Genomic DNA, 16,343 nt, shown 5'->3' on the forward strand with positions numbered 1-16,343 from the left:
TGACTGGTGTGGCAAAGAACGTCACGCGAGGGCCACATGTCCTTCAAAAGACTGCATTTGCCAGAAATGCGGGAAAAAGGACTATTTCTCAACCATTTGCCGCTCACCAGAAGCTCTACTAAACATCGAGCAGTAGTCAGGTTTGCTGGCCCTCACGGCAACGACAGCTTCATCGAGGTGGGAGGTCTCTCCCCTCGTCGAGTCACAGACCCTAATCTTCAACATCGACACAGGAGCGGACGAGACTGTTATACCGGAGCAAAACTTCCGACAGCTCTTCAAGCACTTCGCTCTAAATCCCACCGACCGGAGGCTTCAGGGTCCGGATGGAAAGGCTCGGCGCATCCCGGGACTAGCGAGGCTTCATTTCAAGCTCAACGGCCGAGAAAGCATGGAAACCGTCTACATCCTACCTGATCTACTCACAGCCCTACCTGGAAAACCAGCCATCACCGAACTTGGTTTGTTCCCGTCAGTGAACAAACCAAGGCTTGTATTTCTGTTTTGGATTTAAACACCGAAAGGGACTTTCCTGACAACTTTTTCAAGGTCCCGCAAAGCTGCAACAGGAGTATTACATCCTGCTCCAACCCGACGCAACCCCGTTTGCTCTGACGTCCCCACGACGGGTACCACCTCCATTCTACGTGAAGACCACGGCAGAGCTTCAACGAATGCAGGAAGTTGGCGTTATTACTCCTGTCACACAACCCGCAGCATGGTGCGCGCCAATGGTCGTCGTACACAAGCCATCGGGGGCACTTCCCCTTTGTGTAGACTACACAGAGCTAAAGAAGTCAGCACTACGCGAGAGGCATCCGATTATGGCTTTTGGGCACACCCTTGGCATGCTTAGAGGAGCCGCATGGTGCTCAAAAATCGACGCAACGTCGGGTTTTTGGCAGCTCGCGCTCACTGAGAGGAGCAAAATTGAGCACCACCTTTCAAAGCCTTTTGGTAGTTTCTGCTTCAACCGTCTAGCTTCCGGCATCTGCTCTGCGCCTGAACACTTCCAACAACGCATGAGTGACATTCTGCAAGGCCTCGATGGGGTTACCTGTCACATGGACGACATCCTCATCTGGGGTTAGACCAAGCAGGAACACGACGAGCGAATCCGACGTACTCTCAAGCAGATTCGACAAGCTGGTGTTTACGCATAACAAAAAAAAATGCCAGTTTGGCGTCACAAAGATCTCGTACTTAGGGAATGTCATCGTTAACAACCATGTTCGACCTGATGAGCGCAAACTCAAATCCATCACAGAAATGCCTAGGCCAACTTCCAAGAATGAACTTCGACGGCTTCTGGGCCTGGCGACGTACTCGGTCGTTTCGTAGTGAACATGGCCGATATTCTGCAGCTCCTGTCCAGCATGTTGTCTTCAAAGCAAGAGTCTGTCTGGGAGGCCGCACAAGAGAATGCATTCGCCAAATGGAAGACACTGCTCTCATCAAGCTCAGTTATCACCGTGTACAGCAACTACAGGGCGACGAAGATCGCAGCGAATGCGCCATCCTACGGGCTGGGTGCCGTTGTGCGCCAAAAGTAAGGGAACGGCCGCTTCGCTGTAATCACCTACGCCTCTCGAGTACTGACTGAAACAGAACGCCGATGTGCACAGATTGAAAAGAAATGACTCACTCTCGTCTGGGCATGCGAGAAGCTCTTTGGCTACGTCTTCGGGATGAAGTTTTGCCTTGAGACCGATCACAAGCCCCTAGTCGCGCTTTTCGGCTCAAAGCCCCTCGACTACTTGACGCCGCGTTTGCAGAGGATGCGGATGCGCTTAATGCGTTACGCATACGAGGTCGTTTACGTGCCCGGGAAAGATATGACCGCAGCTGATGCCCTATCAAGGCCTCCTGTAAACCACAGCGAGACGAATGAGCTCGAGAGAGAGATCGAAGAACAGGTGGGTCAGCTGTTATCGACGCTCCCAATTTCACCACCCTCTTTAGAAGAATTGAAATAGGAGCAACGAGGCGACGAACTTGGTCGCCAGCTCCGTGCATTCACGCAGAAGGGTTGGTCGAGCTGTCGCGAACTCCAGCCAAACCTTACGGAGTTCTGGCCGCATAAGGACAGCCCCACCGAATTTGACGACGTTTTGATGCATGGCTTTCGGATAGTCGTGCCCAAAAAGCTACAGGAGTCATTTTTCCATGTAGTGCAAGAAGGCCATTTCGGCATTGACAAGTGGCCTGCTAGAACTTCTAGAGCAAGAACTGCTGTTTGATGGCCTACAGTTGACACTGACATCGACAATCTCCTAAGGTGCTGCCGGATCTGTCTTCATTGCAAGCCTAACGGGAAGATGCCGCTGCAGCCGACAGAAGTTCCTGAGCGGCCTTGGCAGCGAGTAGGCATAGACCTCTTTTTCACCGGAGGATCATGGTGGCTAATCGTCACCGACTCCTTCTCGAGGTACCAAGAACTGGCAAAACTCACGAGCCTGACTGGGCAGGCAGTAGTAAATCACTGCAAGTCACTTTTTGCAAGGCATGGTATCCACGAAGTAGTCGTACTGGCAACGGTCCAGAATTTTCAAGGGGACCTGTCTCACCAATTGGAGCCTTCGCCAAAGAATACGGCTTTAAATACGTTACATCGAGTCCCCAGTACCATCGAAGCAACGGGCTCGCGGAAGCAGCCCTAACAGTTATCAAGGGCTCCCTCAAGAATACGGGCAATGCCCGAAAAACACCGTTGGCGTACAGGACGAGCCCGCTCAAGAACGGCTACTCTCCCGCTGAACTCCTAATGGGTAGAAGACTTCGCACTACTTTGCCAGTTTCTGCGGAGAGCCTAGTCCCCTGCCTCTCGGACAGACACAAGCTGAGGACATACGAGGCCGAAAGCAGGAAGAAGCAACAACGCCACTTCAACACCCGGAACGGCCATGGACCCGATACTGTTCTCTGGATCGTTGACCTTGGAATATGCGGCACGGTCCGAAGGCATGCTGAACAGCCCAGGTCATACTGGGTCGACACGGATTATGGATCTGTTCGCCGCAACAGAACGCGTCTGATCGCAATGCCTCAGCCCGCCAACGAGTCACACCAACAACAGACAGTCCTGCGGAATCCACTGTGCACAAAGAGGGACCATTCTCACAGCAAGAGTGGCCGGTGCAAAATTGCGCCGTGGCGGTTTGATCCGCAACCTTCCTAGAAAGGGGAGCGAGAGTAAAGATATCAAACGACCTCCCCCCTGATGGTGAGCAGGTGCTGAAGAAGAGTTGTCCATGATGAGGACGTCTTGTCGAGGTGGGCAACCCAGTCCTTCCAGGAGGACATGTGATGGGGTAGTGAGCGACGTTGCGGTGTGTGGGCTCTGGGACAGGTCCTGTAAGTGTGGGTGAGTGTGGGTATGGAGCCGCACACTGGGCAATGCGGTCTGCTTGGATTGTTCTGTATTTGATGTAGAGCGTCGTCGTGTGGTAGGGAGTGTGTTTGTGCTTGTCTTAGGAGTGTCGTGTACTTCCTCGTTAGATAATAAGGTGGTCTGGGGAGTTCTCTGCGGGCTATTCGGAGTGTCTTCATATACGCTCTTCGTTCCTGATGGCGCTCATTACTGTCCTCTGCCGGGATGTAGGACTCGGGCCAGGCCTCGAAAGTGTCGGAACACCAGGCCGTTGAGGCTTTATCGTGGATGCGAGCATTGCTTAAGGAAGAAGAATGTCCTGGGGTCCATTCTAAAGTGATTGAGATATCAGGATGGCGCTGTCCATACTCAGCTAGCGCATCACGTATATTTGGATGCAGTTCGTTGCTAAGGAAAGCCCGAAGGGCTGCTTGTGAGTCAGAGCGAATGACAATGCTCTCTGATTGTTGAGTAAGGTGGTCATGTTGAGGTGGTCATGTTGAGTAATGGCTTTCGTTATGGCCAGTATTTCCGCAGTCGCGGCAGAAGGGATGTTGCGGTGATGATTAACGACTGCGGATGTGGGAAAATCTGCTGTACCGGCACGTGTAGCAGAGTGAAGAGAATAAAGCGCTCTCGCCACGCACCTCGCGCCATGCTCCTGACGTCATGCGCGTGTCGCTGGGTATGCATTCCGTCCAAGAGAAAGAGCGTGTCATTTCATAGACACTGCATGGACCTTCGACTGCTTCCCGAAGACCTACTTGTGTGATATAAGGACTTACAGTGGGCTATGCCGGTGTTACTTTCGCCCCTATGATGACCTGATTAGGAGTATCACTGGGAGGGTAAGGGTTTATTCGCGACGGTTTCAAGTTCGCATGGCCCCATACCCAGCAGGGAATTTCGCGTGGCCTCCCATTTTTCATGTGTTACTTCAGAACAGATTTCTAACCATGGTTATATAGAAATGGACAAGGTGCTAGATAATGACCAATAGTTAATGTAGAGTGCAGGCAACGCCTTCGAAGCACAGGACTGTATTCTTTACTGAACGTAGACCTCCAGCAGTAGAATTAGGGGGCTATCACCAAATCCTTTTCTTATTTTCCGGTGAAACTGTTGGGGCATTTATTTCGTAAGGCAATCTCTTGCATTAGAAGAAAAAAAGAAAGAAAGTGAGGGAAGAAAGAAAGACAGAACAAAAAAAAACGTAACTTACAATCTTCCGCATGGCCATCGAAACTGCGGGTGCTGCAGAAGGACGAGGAAGAAACATTATTTTCACCAGAGGAAACGTCTAGTTGGGGCCGGTGCGCTTTAGACGACCGCCAGGATGCCTTTGCTCCTTGCGGCGTCTTCGGCTCTAAGGGCGGCCGCTGCTAGATGTCAGGGTTTTTGATAAGCGGCACAGGTTCCACTTATCTTTGGTAGGAATAATACATAAGCCTTTTAGAGTGCTGAAGTCAGTTACTTGTATACTAAGGCATTTCAAGAGAGCGTATAGCCAAACTCAGAAAGTGGGGCAGTGTTTGCCTTTAGCGTTGCGAATTCATTGGGTCAAAGTGCCTGTAAAGGCGTGGGTTGGGTATGTTTTAGTCCGGAGACGTCTCCATGCCATTTCTCGAGGTTTCGTCAGCGAGAGGTGGGCTGCAGGGTATTTCCGGCATTCGCCTATGCATTCATTGACCGAGGCCGCCTCGGTAGGTGCAGAGGCGATCCTTGATGTTGTCGGTAGAATGTAGGGCGGGTTGAAGGGGCTCTGAGTAGGTAAATACTAGAGCCGCGTTGTTGGCCCATCCGTTGTCCTCCAGCGGCGCATGTGCGCGTGTCCACATTAAAGGGGTTGGGGTAAGGCTAGCATCCTGAGTATGTTGGTACTCCATGATTACGCCAAAGAATTGCGCAAAACATTGCGCTGTGTGCGCTCCTCGTCACTTCTTCCGGGTCTCCCCTTTTTTGTGCAATTATTTGGTGGTTCTGGTGCCTTGAGTTTAGTCTTCATGGCCGAGGACTCGTATTGCCGCGCTGGAGATTATCCCCCTTTTGAGCTTGAGGATTGCTGGCAGGGAGTCACTGACAATGTTCCTCGCTTTGGTTGTGGCTAAAGCTGATGGTGTGGCCAGTCCTTCATCTGCTTCGGGGTGCAGTGTTTCGATAGTGCAGGCGGGGGAAAACCGAGCGTAACGAAAAAACACCAGTTAGGGATTGAAGAAACGCCGAAGAGATTGAAGAAGAGTTAGGAAACGAAGAAGGTCAAATAAGGATGCAAAACACAAAACTCGCCTTGTAACAACGCGGGCACGGGATAGGGGCTTTTCTTCAGGTGTGGGCACCATTATAAGGAGAAGAATAATAATGGAACAATTTTTTACTGCGAAGCAGTGTATGTAGCAACCAGAAATGTCCATACTGTCAGCAAGCCGCCAAGGCTGATTTGCACCGCCTGGTCTGGATATGCCCCAAATTATCTCGATACAGAAATTTTACTTCCCAAAACCCCGATAACTCAACCCATATCGATCCCCTCACATTAGATGGACACACCATGAACCTTATCATACGGCTCGCCACTAAGAGTGGTCTAGCGCGAGTTATATACCGATGGCCTACACCAGTGAATGGGCCATTCAATGCTCACAGTTATCCTGTGAAAAACTGATGCCTCCTCCCGAAGACCACGAACTCATATGAGCCCCTTTCAACCAATAATCCACCCCTCCCAACTCCCAACAATGCCTCCGGCCTTCCCTTTTTGAATAAAAGAGTTAACAACAACTGAGCACGCCCACATAACTGGTTACCGGTTTATCAGGAACGAGTTCGGATTGAATTTCCTTTTTTTTCTGGTGGGGGGGGGGGGGGGGGGTGACGGGTGACGGGTGTGCACGCGCAGCTGTAGGTTTCATGCCCTACCTAATGGCATGTCTGTTTTGCTATTTTTGCTATTTTATATTTTAAATGCAGAGCATTTCTTTAACTCACGATGTCACCCGTTCTAGTTGTCCGTCGTAGTCCGCACCCCTCCCCCTACACTATATAAAAAAATAATACTTACCGGCGCCTGGTTTCGATCCCACGACCCTGCGGGCGGAACGCAAGGTACATGGTGCTCTACCCACTGCGCCACAAAGCCGACACAGAATGGAGGGATACGAACGTGCCTTATATCCTTGACTCATTCAAACTACGTCAAGAAGCTGCTGATACAACGCATTCACTACCAGGGGGCGGAACCCGAGGTACATGGTGCTCTTCCCACTGCGCCACAATAATCATACCCACCTGCTAATAAATGATGTCACGTGACCACGTAATTACGTCTCCTCATTTAATTACAATACAACAACCAACAGCAACAAGTGCAACAACATTAACGTAACGCAAACTACTTAACGTCGTGCGCCCCCGGAAATGCTCTGCATTTGATCGTGCCCCTCGCGAAGGGAAGGTTTTTTTTTTGCTACTTTTTGCTACTGTTTTGCTACTTTTTATTTTTTATATGTGCCCGTCCACCGCCCAAATCCGAACTTTCCGGTGTCCTCAATTGTCGTACGGATTGAGTTGCATGTTACACAGAGACCCGCCGCGGTGGCTCAGTGGCTAAGGCGTTGCGCTGCTGAGCACGAGGTCGCGGGTTCGATTCCCGGCCGCGGCGGCCGCTTTTCTGATGGAGGCGAAAAGCAAAAACGCCCGTGTGTACGAGATTTCGGCGCACGATAAAGATCCCCAGGTGGTCAAAATTAATCCGGAGCCCTCCACTACGGCGCGCCTCATCGCCTGCGTTGCGTCGGCGCGTTAAACCCTACAATCAATCAATCATCAAATGTTACACAGACAGTAAGATGGCTACAACGCGGGAGGAGAACAGACAGCTCCATGTTTGTCCACTAGAATAAATCTTGAGTCCTTCAAAGTTTCATTGGGCGAAAGTTCTAATTGCTAGATCGCAAGCTACAAAGAACGGGTTTTTTGTTTCGTGCATTTCGTCTGCGGTGTCCAGCTTCGCACGTCACCCATCTTCACACAGTGGAAAGGCACTAATGTTTTGTTCTCATCCTTTACTTTTCGCAACGGCTGGCTTTTTGTTGTTTCTTGAGATTTCACTCTTCTCACAAATTATTTCAGACCTCACACAATAGCCCACTCAGTAAGCGCGCTTCCTTTCTGCCCGTTACCCCAGATGTATTAAAACTCGTAATTCTGCTTCAGGATTCTAGAATTTCTAAACAAGCCATAATTATTGGGTAAGTGGGTTTTTTATCATAGTTGATTGTCATTTGACGTCTTTTTTTCTGGAAAATAAATTAATCTTTTAAGCTCTATTGGGAACCTAGCCAATGATTTATCCTTGGTCGATTCCCCCTTGTGGGTACAAGCCAAAAAAAAAATAGAAGCCATTCTCATCACCACCACCACCACCACCACCACCACCACCACCACCACCACCACCACCACCACCATCATCATCATCATCATCATCATCATCATAATCATCATCATCACGAACACCAACGCCGGTAGCCAGTGAGGGAGAAAGAGAACGGTCTTTAATGAAACTGACCATCATCAGCATTAGCCTGGCATGGGCAACTGACTTGCTGCGCCAGATTCTTTAAAAAACACCCGCATTTCCCCGAAGGGGAGCATGGGGAAGTGCGAATGCACGGGTGATGCTATGAGGGGGAGTTATGTTGAACTGTGTTGGCATTCGCCCGTTGGTTGCATTTAACACCCCCGCGTGATCAAGTGGGGATTCACACACCCCGTTAGTCGTTCTCTGGAAATCTTGGTGAATTAAAGTGTGTGTTCGAGGAGATCACACACACACTCAAGTAAAGTGAAACGACAGTATTCTTTATTCAGCACTTGTTGGTGTTGTCGTTGTAGTTGACGGTCATTATGACCGCCTTGTGGTCACTGAAATGTACGGTCAAGAGTTGTTGCAAGACCGCGCGTATCAGACAGTTCCTCGCAAAGGCCAGGTCGATGTAGCTGCCGTTGATGGTGGTGGGAGCCTCTAGCGGTAGGCACGTCATGGAGTGGCTGGCGAGCATGTATTCCATCAACCACTCGCCGCCCTTTCGCACGTCCACGTTAAAGTCCCCAACAACCACGACCGGGTCCGAGGGCTTTACGCGCCTGGCCACACTCTCCATCGCCGCGTCCACGTATTCGACGACGTCGTCGCGCGAGATGTTTGGCGCGAGGTAGAGGGTGACGACCACGATTCCGTCGCCCGAGTACGCGTCGGTGTAGACGGCACTGTACGGCGACTCGTTCCTGACCGGCGATGTGGACACGGCGTGCGACACGAGGTTCGCGTAGACGTGACCGACGAGGTAGACGCCGCAGTACTCGCCCCGACTTCCGCTCCTGGCGAAGCAGCAGTCGTCGATGGGGAAGTGGGAATGCACGGGTGATGCGAAAGAATTCTTCTTGGCCAATCGCCCTAAGTGGGTATGTGCTAAAGGAATTAGGAACTCTTCTTGGCCAATCGCCCTAAGTGGGTATGTGGTGCGGACGGACGGACGGCGGTGGACGCGTGATTCAGGGTCGCTTAAGAAGTGCATTCGCACTTAAAATCTGGTGATAATGAAAGAAAAGGTGACGACGAGGATGACGATCCGCCAGTAGTTGTAGCCAAAGTGGGTCGTAGAAAAGAGAAAAGGAGTGGCCATGTCCCACGAGATAATGATCATCATCGTCACCACCACAGCACAGCTTCCCTGTGTGCCAGCGGCAAGAGCAAGGAGGAGGAGCCCAGCCGTTGCCGTCGCGTGCGGAGAGGCCGCTTCGTAGCCCTGGCTTCGCAGGAGGCCCGCTCGCGGCGGGCCATGCACCGTCGTCAGAGCTCGGGCTTGGTGGGCAGGCCGCCGACGGTGCGCGAGGCTCCCGCGGCATCCGAGCAGCCGCTGGCCCTGCTCGCGGCTCCGCCGCCGCCGCTGCCCGAGGTGGACGAGAGCCTGGACCTGCACCCGAGCCGCTACGAGGTGTTCCGCTGGCGCCTGAACGAGTTCCTCAACCAGGGCCATATGATGCTGCTCGTGCTGCGCAGCCACGTGCACGACTACAACCAGCACTACGCCGCCGAGTTCGAGCACGCCGTGCTCTACTACTCCATGATCAAGGTGCGATGGGGCGATCGAGCACCCCGCCGCTTTAACGCTTAGCCTGGCAACGTCTGTGCCTCGGCGGGTTTGAAATGTTAACGCCGTGTAAAGAGGGTTACCAAAAAATTGGCTCACGATAATGATACTCCATAATGCGAAATTTAAGCACAGCGCGAACAGCCGTCTTCTCGGCGACGGCGCATAGCTGCTGCTCCGATGGCGCACATCTCTCTCAATTCTGGGGTAGGAGGCTCTGAGTCTCTGCTCGGGCAGTTAGTTTAGCTGCAGTGAATGAAGCAGCACTTTCTTCACCTGAGGAAGTGATCACGTCATCGGCGAACGCACGACGGCGCGCGCTACTCTGGCACGTCTCGCGCGGCACCTGCGGCATACCGTTGTTAAGCAAACTATCGCCCATACTCTCCTCCTCCGCTTTCGTCCTCGCTGTCTCTTCAGTGTTCTCCTCATTCTCTCGATAGCAACAAGGGATGAGGGTGAGGTACGCCGCGAAGAAGAAACACATTTATTTGGGAGCACAGTTAGTTGAGGATGGTGGCCCCCATTTTGGTGCCAACCGCGGCCGCCCGGGCAACCAGTGAAGCTTGAGCCTCCTGGTCTGGGCAGCGCAACGCCTCCTCCCACTGCTCACATGTGGTTATTTTCCGGTGGGGGTCTCTCGGGCATCCCCTCATAAGGTGCTGAAGGGTGCCGAGGGACTGGCAGGCAGTGCAGTCATGTGAAGGGTATAGATAGGGCTGGCTGAATTGGGTGAAATTTAGCGGGATTGGGAAATGTGTTCGTTTGTAAAAGACGCCCCGTGTGTTTTTGATGAATGGTGAGCTGTGTGTCTGCCGGGGGGTATACACGGCGACAGAGGCGGTATCGGGTGGTAATTTCGCGGTACGTGATCATCCGGTCTCTAGCGCATCTGGCGCCATGGTACGGGAACGGGCTGGGCCCGGCTCGGATGATGAGTTCTCGAGCTATAGTGGGGGCAACTTCATTCCCCTCCAGGCCACCATGCGCCGGAACCCAGATGATTTCTACGGGGGACGTTGGGGGGGGGAGCGGGGGGGGGGGGGCGCTGCGCATAACCGGCAGCGGCGGCGGCAGCGGCGAACGCGGGCGGCGGTGCAGCTCGGTCATGCAACAAGGGAGATGGTACCGCTCCTTGAGGCGTTCCTTTGCAGAATATAGACACCGCGCCGCATTCGCCATTGCAGTTATAAACGACCCGGATAATCCCCCTCTAGACTCTCTAACCTTAAGTACTCCCCATCCCGCCACGGCGGAAGAGGCGGCAATAGCTTTAGCCCTCTCTCAAAGGCCGACCCCCTCGATAATAATCTCCGATTCTAAAGCGGCCATTCAAAATTTTGCCAACGGCCATGTTTCGCCACAGGCATCCGAAATTCTCCGACGCCACCCACCCGACTCCGCGGTAGAAATTGTCTGGACTCCGGCGCACGCTGGCCTCGCGGGTAATGAGGCTGCCCACAATACGGCTCGAGGGCTCACAATCCGAGCCGGGGAAGCCTCGAACCCTATCACGGAGCCAGATCCGCCACAGACAGACTTCTAACGTACAAAGAAGTAACCGTTCATTACCGCCTTGACCGCCGCAGGTACCCCCCGGCTCACGTCAACCTAATTCCGAAGAACACACGTGGCGTCTCCTTCAGATGAACACGTTCCCTAATCCCGCTATACTCCACCGAATCCACCCTTCACTATAACCTTCCCCAGAAGGCCCTGCATGTGGAGCCCTCGCCACCCTTCCCCACATCTTTTGGGGGTGCCCGAAAGATCCCTTTCCCCTAATTTCCTCTGATGAGCAGTGGGAGGAGGCGCTGGGGAGCTCAGACCTAGAGTTACAAACCTCCTTGGTCACCAGAGCTGCCGATGTCGCCACCCGGCACAAGCCAGCGACAACCGCCCCTTGAGCCACATAAAGCTCAATAAAAATGTTTTCTCTCTCTCTCTCGGTCATGCAAGTCACGCGATACGTTTCGAAGGATGCGTCACGCGATGCGTTGCTTAATTTGACCGCAGCTGCGTTCAAATTAAGGTCAAATTTAACGGAACGGCAAAACCGTTCGACGACATTAGGAAAACTTCGCTTTATTAGTCAACATGTACCATCGTGAGCGAACGAAATTACTGACCCACGGAACCTGCAATAGCAACGCAGTTATTGTCTCGAAGATTCAAGTGATTTTGTCACCAGGTTCAAAGTTCGGCAGGATGAATAGCCCGCCGAAGAACACGAATCACCCTCAACGCCTGTTAGCTATAAAAAATTCCCTTTCTCAGTTGTACAAAAGGAGCATAATATATTAAACATAGTTTTAGAGGTTTTTATGCCGGAAGCACATTGTATCGAAAGTTAGGACGTACGTATGTTGGAGGTGACTTTTTAAACACCCGTTTGGCCAGCTAGGTACCGCGTGGTTGCAAGCCAGCTAGGTACCGCGTGGTTGCAAGGAAACACCACATCAACAATATGGTCACTTTATGAGAGGTACATAAGCTGCTTATTATCCAAGTACTGGCATGGGTGACTGTATTTATGCATGCGAGAAATATTGAGCTCGAGACAAAGTTTGGTCAAGTTTGAGGAGAAATATAAGTGGAACTCTCACGATTAGAAATAATACGCCTAATTCACAAGTTCCAGTTCCTTCTGAGCCACGTACAGCGGAAGAGCGCTCAAACTGTTGGTGGCATTGAAAATTACAAAAATAGAAGTCATGGTGCAAATGCTAAGGACGGTTTGTCGTTTTAACGCTGTTGCTACACTTTATAGCGAAGTTTTAGAGTAATGTCGTTATAACGCAGCTGTTCTAAAAACATACTTATGGCCTGCCTCCAGGCATATTGGGCAAACACAAAGAAAGTTCGTTGGGCCTATGTAGAGGATGCCTTCAGTTGTAGTATGATTCTTTTACTGTGAACACCGACGTTGTGTAGCCATGCTCATACGCAGCACTGGTACTCGTGAGTGCAGCGACATTGAACTACTAGTGGACACACCATACACCTTATGTCGGTGTAAAATTACTTAATGACCTCTTATTTAAGCTGCTAGTTAAATGATTGAGCGTATATATGCTCTGCATCTCTTGCGTGAACTCCAGGCGTGATCTCCTGAAAGGGTTTGTGAAGTATTGTTCGGAGTTTTTCGCCGATGGTTCCGCACGAATAGTTAAGGGTGGACCTTACAGTTCCGCCAGAGGCCCCCGAGACTTTGTGTTTTCATCAAAACTGCCGCAGCAGCGAAACATTTTTGCTACGTCTTTGTAAAACATCGCTCCTTTCGGCAACCTACACCAGGTGGAATCAAAAGAGTTCGGCGTACTCGCGAGCCGTCATCTGCGCAAAAAGAAGCACAGGCACGCAGTCGGAAAGCGCTGCAGCAAAGCCAGCTTCCATTCCATAAAAAGAAGTCAGACAACACGTTTGGTATCTATCAGTGTCATGTAACATACGCTTTGATTTGTTAGGCATTAAGCTGCCCGGGGCTGCGCGCGCATGAATAGTTAAGTCATGGTACTTACTGCGCCAAATATAACGCCAATGGGTGAGTCCAGCGTCAAAATGACTCCTAAATGAAAGGGACCCTGGGACACCACCAGTAAGGACACTCTCGTTTTTCTTTGCGTGCTTAGAAGCCCAACCGAAGCTGTAGTTATCGCGATCGGGCAACGGCACTGCATGATTTGCTCGTCGCAGCAGATGCGCCGTCCACTTCCTGCTTTGCTGCGGTTGCGATTTTCTTTAGAGTGGCTATTTAATGCGTTCATTGCTGCAACTGCAAGGACGCCCATCAACAGCCGGGACACCACTCGAATGACGCGTAATTAGAGGGTGCAAACAACTCCAAGTCCGGGAAACAGAGAAAAATTGTTCGGGCAATTGTTTAACTGGTAGTAGTAATTTTGCGGGGAGGTACTTTGTGACCCGCTATTCCAAGTACTGGATACGCTTGCTGAATACGTACTGAAAACACTTCGGATTTAGAAAGGAACTTGAAAATCAAACCCAGTTCTACCCAGTGTGAAATCTGTCGAAACAGCGGAGCTGTGGTTTTGTTACGTCGGCTCGAACGTCAATGGTCGCTCGCCCGAGAACAGCAGCGCCGTCGCAGCAAAACTTCTATGGTTCGCGCAAAGGATTCCGCAGTTGAATGTCAGTGGCAGAAGGCTTCCTCCCGTCTAACTACCCTAGCGGGAGGGTGAAGCCGCTGACTGATGATGATGATTGCCATTGGTTTACCCTTTGTAGCGGGGTGATTACGTGTCATCTTACCAAAAAGGACTAATATACACATGTTTTATACTCTTTTTAATACTAGCGCTGCTTAGGGCAGGCTCAAAAAAACTTATTAGGCACAAAATACTTTTTTTTTTCCTCTTACAGGTGGTAACTGTCCTAGGCCATATTCCCCTCTCTGCTTTTCGTCCACCAGCATTCCAAGGTTTTTTTGGTCGCCTCGACAGCCTCGAAGTTAACTTCCCTCTTGCTACCCTTAAATCCTAGGGCTTCTGGAAGCCGGTAAGACCACTGCGCCCTCTATCGGTGGGTTTGGGAACCGCCGACGAGGTGGTTCCCAAACCTACCAATAAATGACGCCAGCTGGTCTCGCAACCAGTTCTTGCTCCTGCGTGACGCACGACATTCAGCAGACGGACGAATAGGCCCGACCTACAGCAGCTTTGCTGTTAAAACGTGTTGGAGCGTCCCTTTATCAGTTTCCCGTTCTCGCGTCTTTTGTGTGTTTCCAGATCGAGCTGGACGACTACTTCGACACGGTGGTGCACTACAGCATGAAGGGCTTGAGTCAGCGCGACATCAAGTGGTGGCCGGACACGCTGTTCAAGCGCGTCGCCATCGTCATCTTCTCCGTGCTCGACAAGGTCGAGGTTCAGACGCTCGACTACTACGTGAACAAAGACAACCTCAAGCAGCTGTTCCGTCATCTGCAGTGGGAGAACTTTCTCTTCAACTGGAAGATTGCCATGGACCCGTCGCCCTCTCCCAGCACCACCTTTCCCTAAGACTACACACGCGCGCCGCCAATTCGCTATGCGAACCCTTCCGTATGAGGGAGTAAATATAACTTAACATTGTCGATTCGAGCCACTTCTGAATCCTGTGTTACGAATTATACGAACATGAGGAGTATTTTACTTGCAGTAAGTGTGAAAACCTTACCGTTACGTCGCCTAAATTGCGGGAGTGTGAAAATTATTCCAATTTGAAAATGTATCGGTTATTTAGCCGCATTGAGCTAGAAGGTTTATAGGTGCTAAAAATCTCAACACAGAATTCGTCAGGTCTAATGAAGGCAGAGTTGAACACGTTATTTTTACATATGCTAGCATCTCACGGCTCACGTCCATTGTAGGCTGAAATGCGGGTAGATGTTAAATAGGCGTAATCTCTGCATACTGCGAGAAAGAAAACAAACCGCTTGACGTACAGCAGTAAGCAATATTGATGCTCGTCGTTCACTGGCAAAATTCAGATGAACATTTTTTCGAAGATGATGGCCGCGTAAAATAAACTTTAAGCCACTGGAGGCAGCCACTGTATACCTATCTGGCTCAATAATTTTTTCATTAAGCCTAAACATTTCCTTCTGTACGTTGAATAAAAGTATGCGCTTTGTATCCGCGCTCAATTGTTTTGCTATGGCTGTGTTCATCATCATCATCATCATCGTCATTGTCAGCCTACTCAGGTCCACTACAGGACCTGAGGTAACATTTTTTATTTCGAGTACCACTGATAGCGCTGCAAACGTTCCAGTAAGTGGCGAATAAGACCGGCGATCAGTAAAAAAGTTACTTTCCAAGTATTATCAACATGCTAAATCCATGGAATATCCCCTTTTTCGAGGAAATGCTGCATTTATACGCTGAACTGCTCATAGGTGCTAGAATCGTAGTTACCAGTGTCATGCGTTGACATTTACTGCGCCTGTATGACTTTATCAATGCTTTAAACTGCATATCCACTCCACCCACGTGACGACACAACTTTCACAACTTACAACTGGCCCCGCAACACAGATGTCTTTAGCGGTGACGAGGCGTCGTAGGTTGTCATAGCCACGTCGGACTAGGGGGCGGGTGGCACACCATCGATTCCTCTTGTCACCGCTGGCCTCCCGAAGTCTTAATCGGCGTCTCACGGGATGGCGCACGAGGCGGGCGACGTGGTCGATCTGTGGTCGCGGTGCGGCTGGGGCTGCCCCACATGGCCCTTGTAGCAGCCACGATCACGTCCAGGCCGAAACAGCGCGAGGCGGTAACCAGGATGAGGATGATGGAACCGCACACTCCAACAAATGTTACGCGGCGGCAGGACAGAGATGAGGCGAACGACGAGATGGGGTGAAGCGATCTATTTTACATAGCGGCCATTACAGAGTTCGCGCAGGCTGCGACCACCCGATCTTCCTCATCGCCAGCGTCATTGATGGTTGGCCATGGCGCCATGGGGATGGACCGCTGCATCCCTTGACAAGTGAAACATGTGCGCCAGAAGAATAAGTGAAAACAGTGGGGGTGCTAGCCGTCCGAATTTTCTTGCGAAATTTTCTTCCCATGCTTACGGTCGTGAACCGCGCAGCGGAAGCTTATACGAATATTTTTTTACACTTGCCGTGCTGCCTTCACTGCGACGATATTTTATCCGCCCGTGCGTGGGATCTTTTAGGTGTAGGTGCTAGTCTCGTTTACGGCATCGTTGCTATAACGAAAAGCACGAAAATGCTACAGGCCGTTAAGACAATTGTCTGTCTGTCTGTCTGTCTGTCTGTCTGTCTGTCTGTCTGTCTGTCTGTCTGTCTGTCT

The 16,343-nt window shown here is 51.1% G+C and overlaps 1 protein-coding gene across 1 annotated transcript; it reads left to right on the forward strand.

Moving 5' to 3' along the window:
• Positions 1 to 1,346: 1,346 nt before the first annotated feature.
• On the forward strand, positions 1,347 to 14,737 carry LOC144168317 (uncharacterized). Its single transcript, XM_077697326.1, has 3 exons — positions 1,347 to 1,549; positions 9,111 to 9,501; positions 14,268 to 14,737. The coding sequence occupies exons 1-3, from the start codon at positions 1,347 to 1,349 to the stop codon at positions 14,538 to 14,540; spliced, it is 867 nt and encodes a 288-aa protein (XP_077553452.1). The 3' UTR covers positions 14,541 to 14,737.
• The last annotated feature ends 1,606 nt before the right edge of the window (positions 14,738 to 16,343 follow it).

Source organism: Haemaphysalis longicornis, unplaced genomic scaffold (genome assembly GCF_048455015.1).
Source record: "Haemaphysalis longicornis isolate Haplotype H1 unplaced genomic scaffold, Haemaphysalis longicornis Haplotype H1 scaffold_2, whole genome shotgun sequence".
NCBI lineage: Eukaryota > Metazoa > Arthropoda > Arachnida > Ixodida > Ixodidae > Haemaphysalis > Haemaphysalis longicornis.

What these genes read in the sequence shown, in the direction of transcription:
- LOC144168317 (XM_077697326.1), top strand. Translation starts at nt 1,347, where the DNA reads ATGGCCGATATTCTGCAGCTCCTGTCCAGCATGTTGTCTTCAAAGCAA. An exon ending in GGTGCCGTTGTGCGCCAAAA is followed by an intron (nt 1,550 to 9,110) that starts GTAAGGGAACGG and finishes CCTGTGTGCCAG; the next exon opens with CGGCAAGAGCAAGGAGGAGG. An exon ending in TCTACTACTCCATGATCAAG is followed by an intron (nt 9,502 to 14,267) that starts GTGCGATGGGGC and finishes GTGTGTTTCCAG; the next exon opens with ATCGAGCTGGACGACTACTT.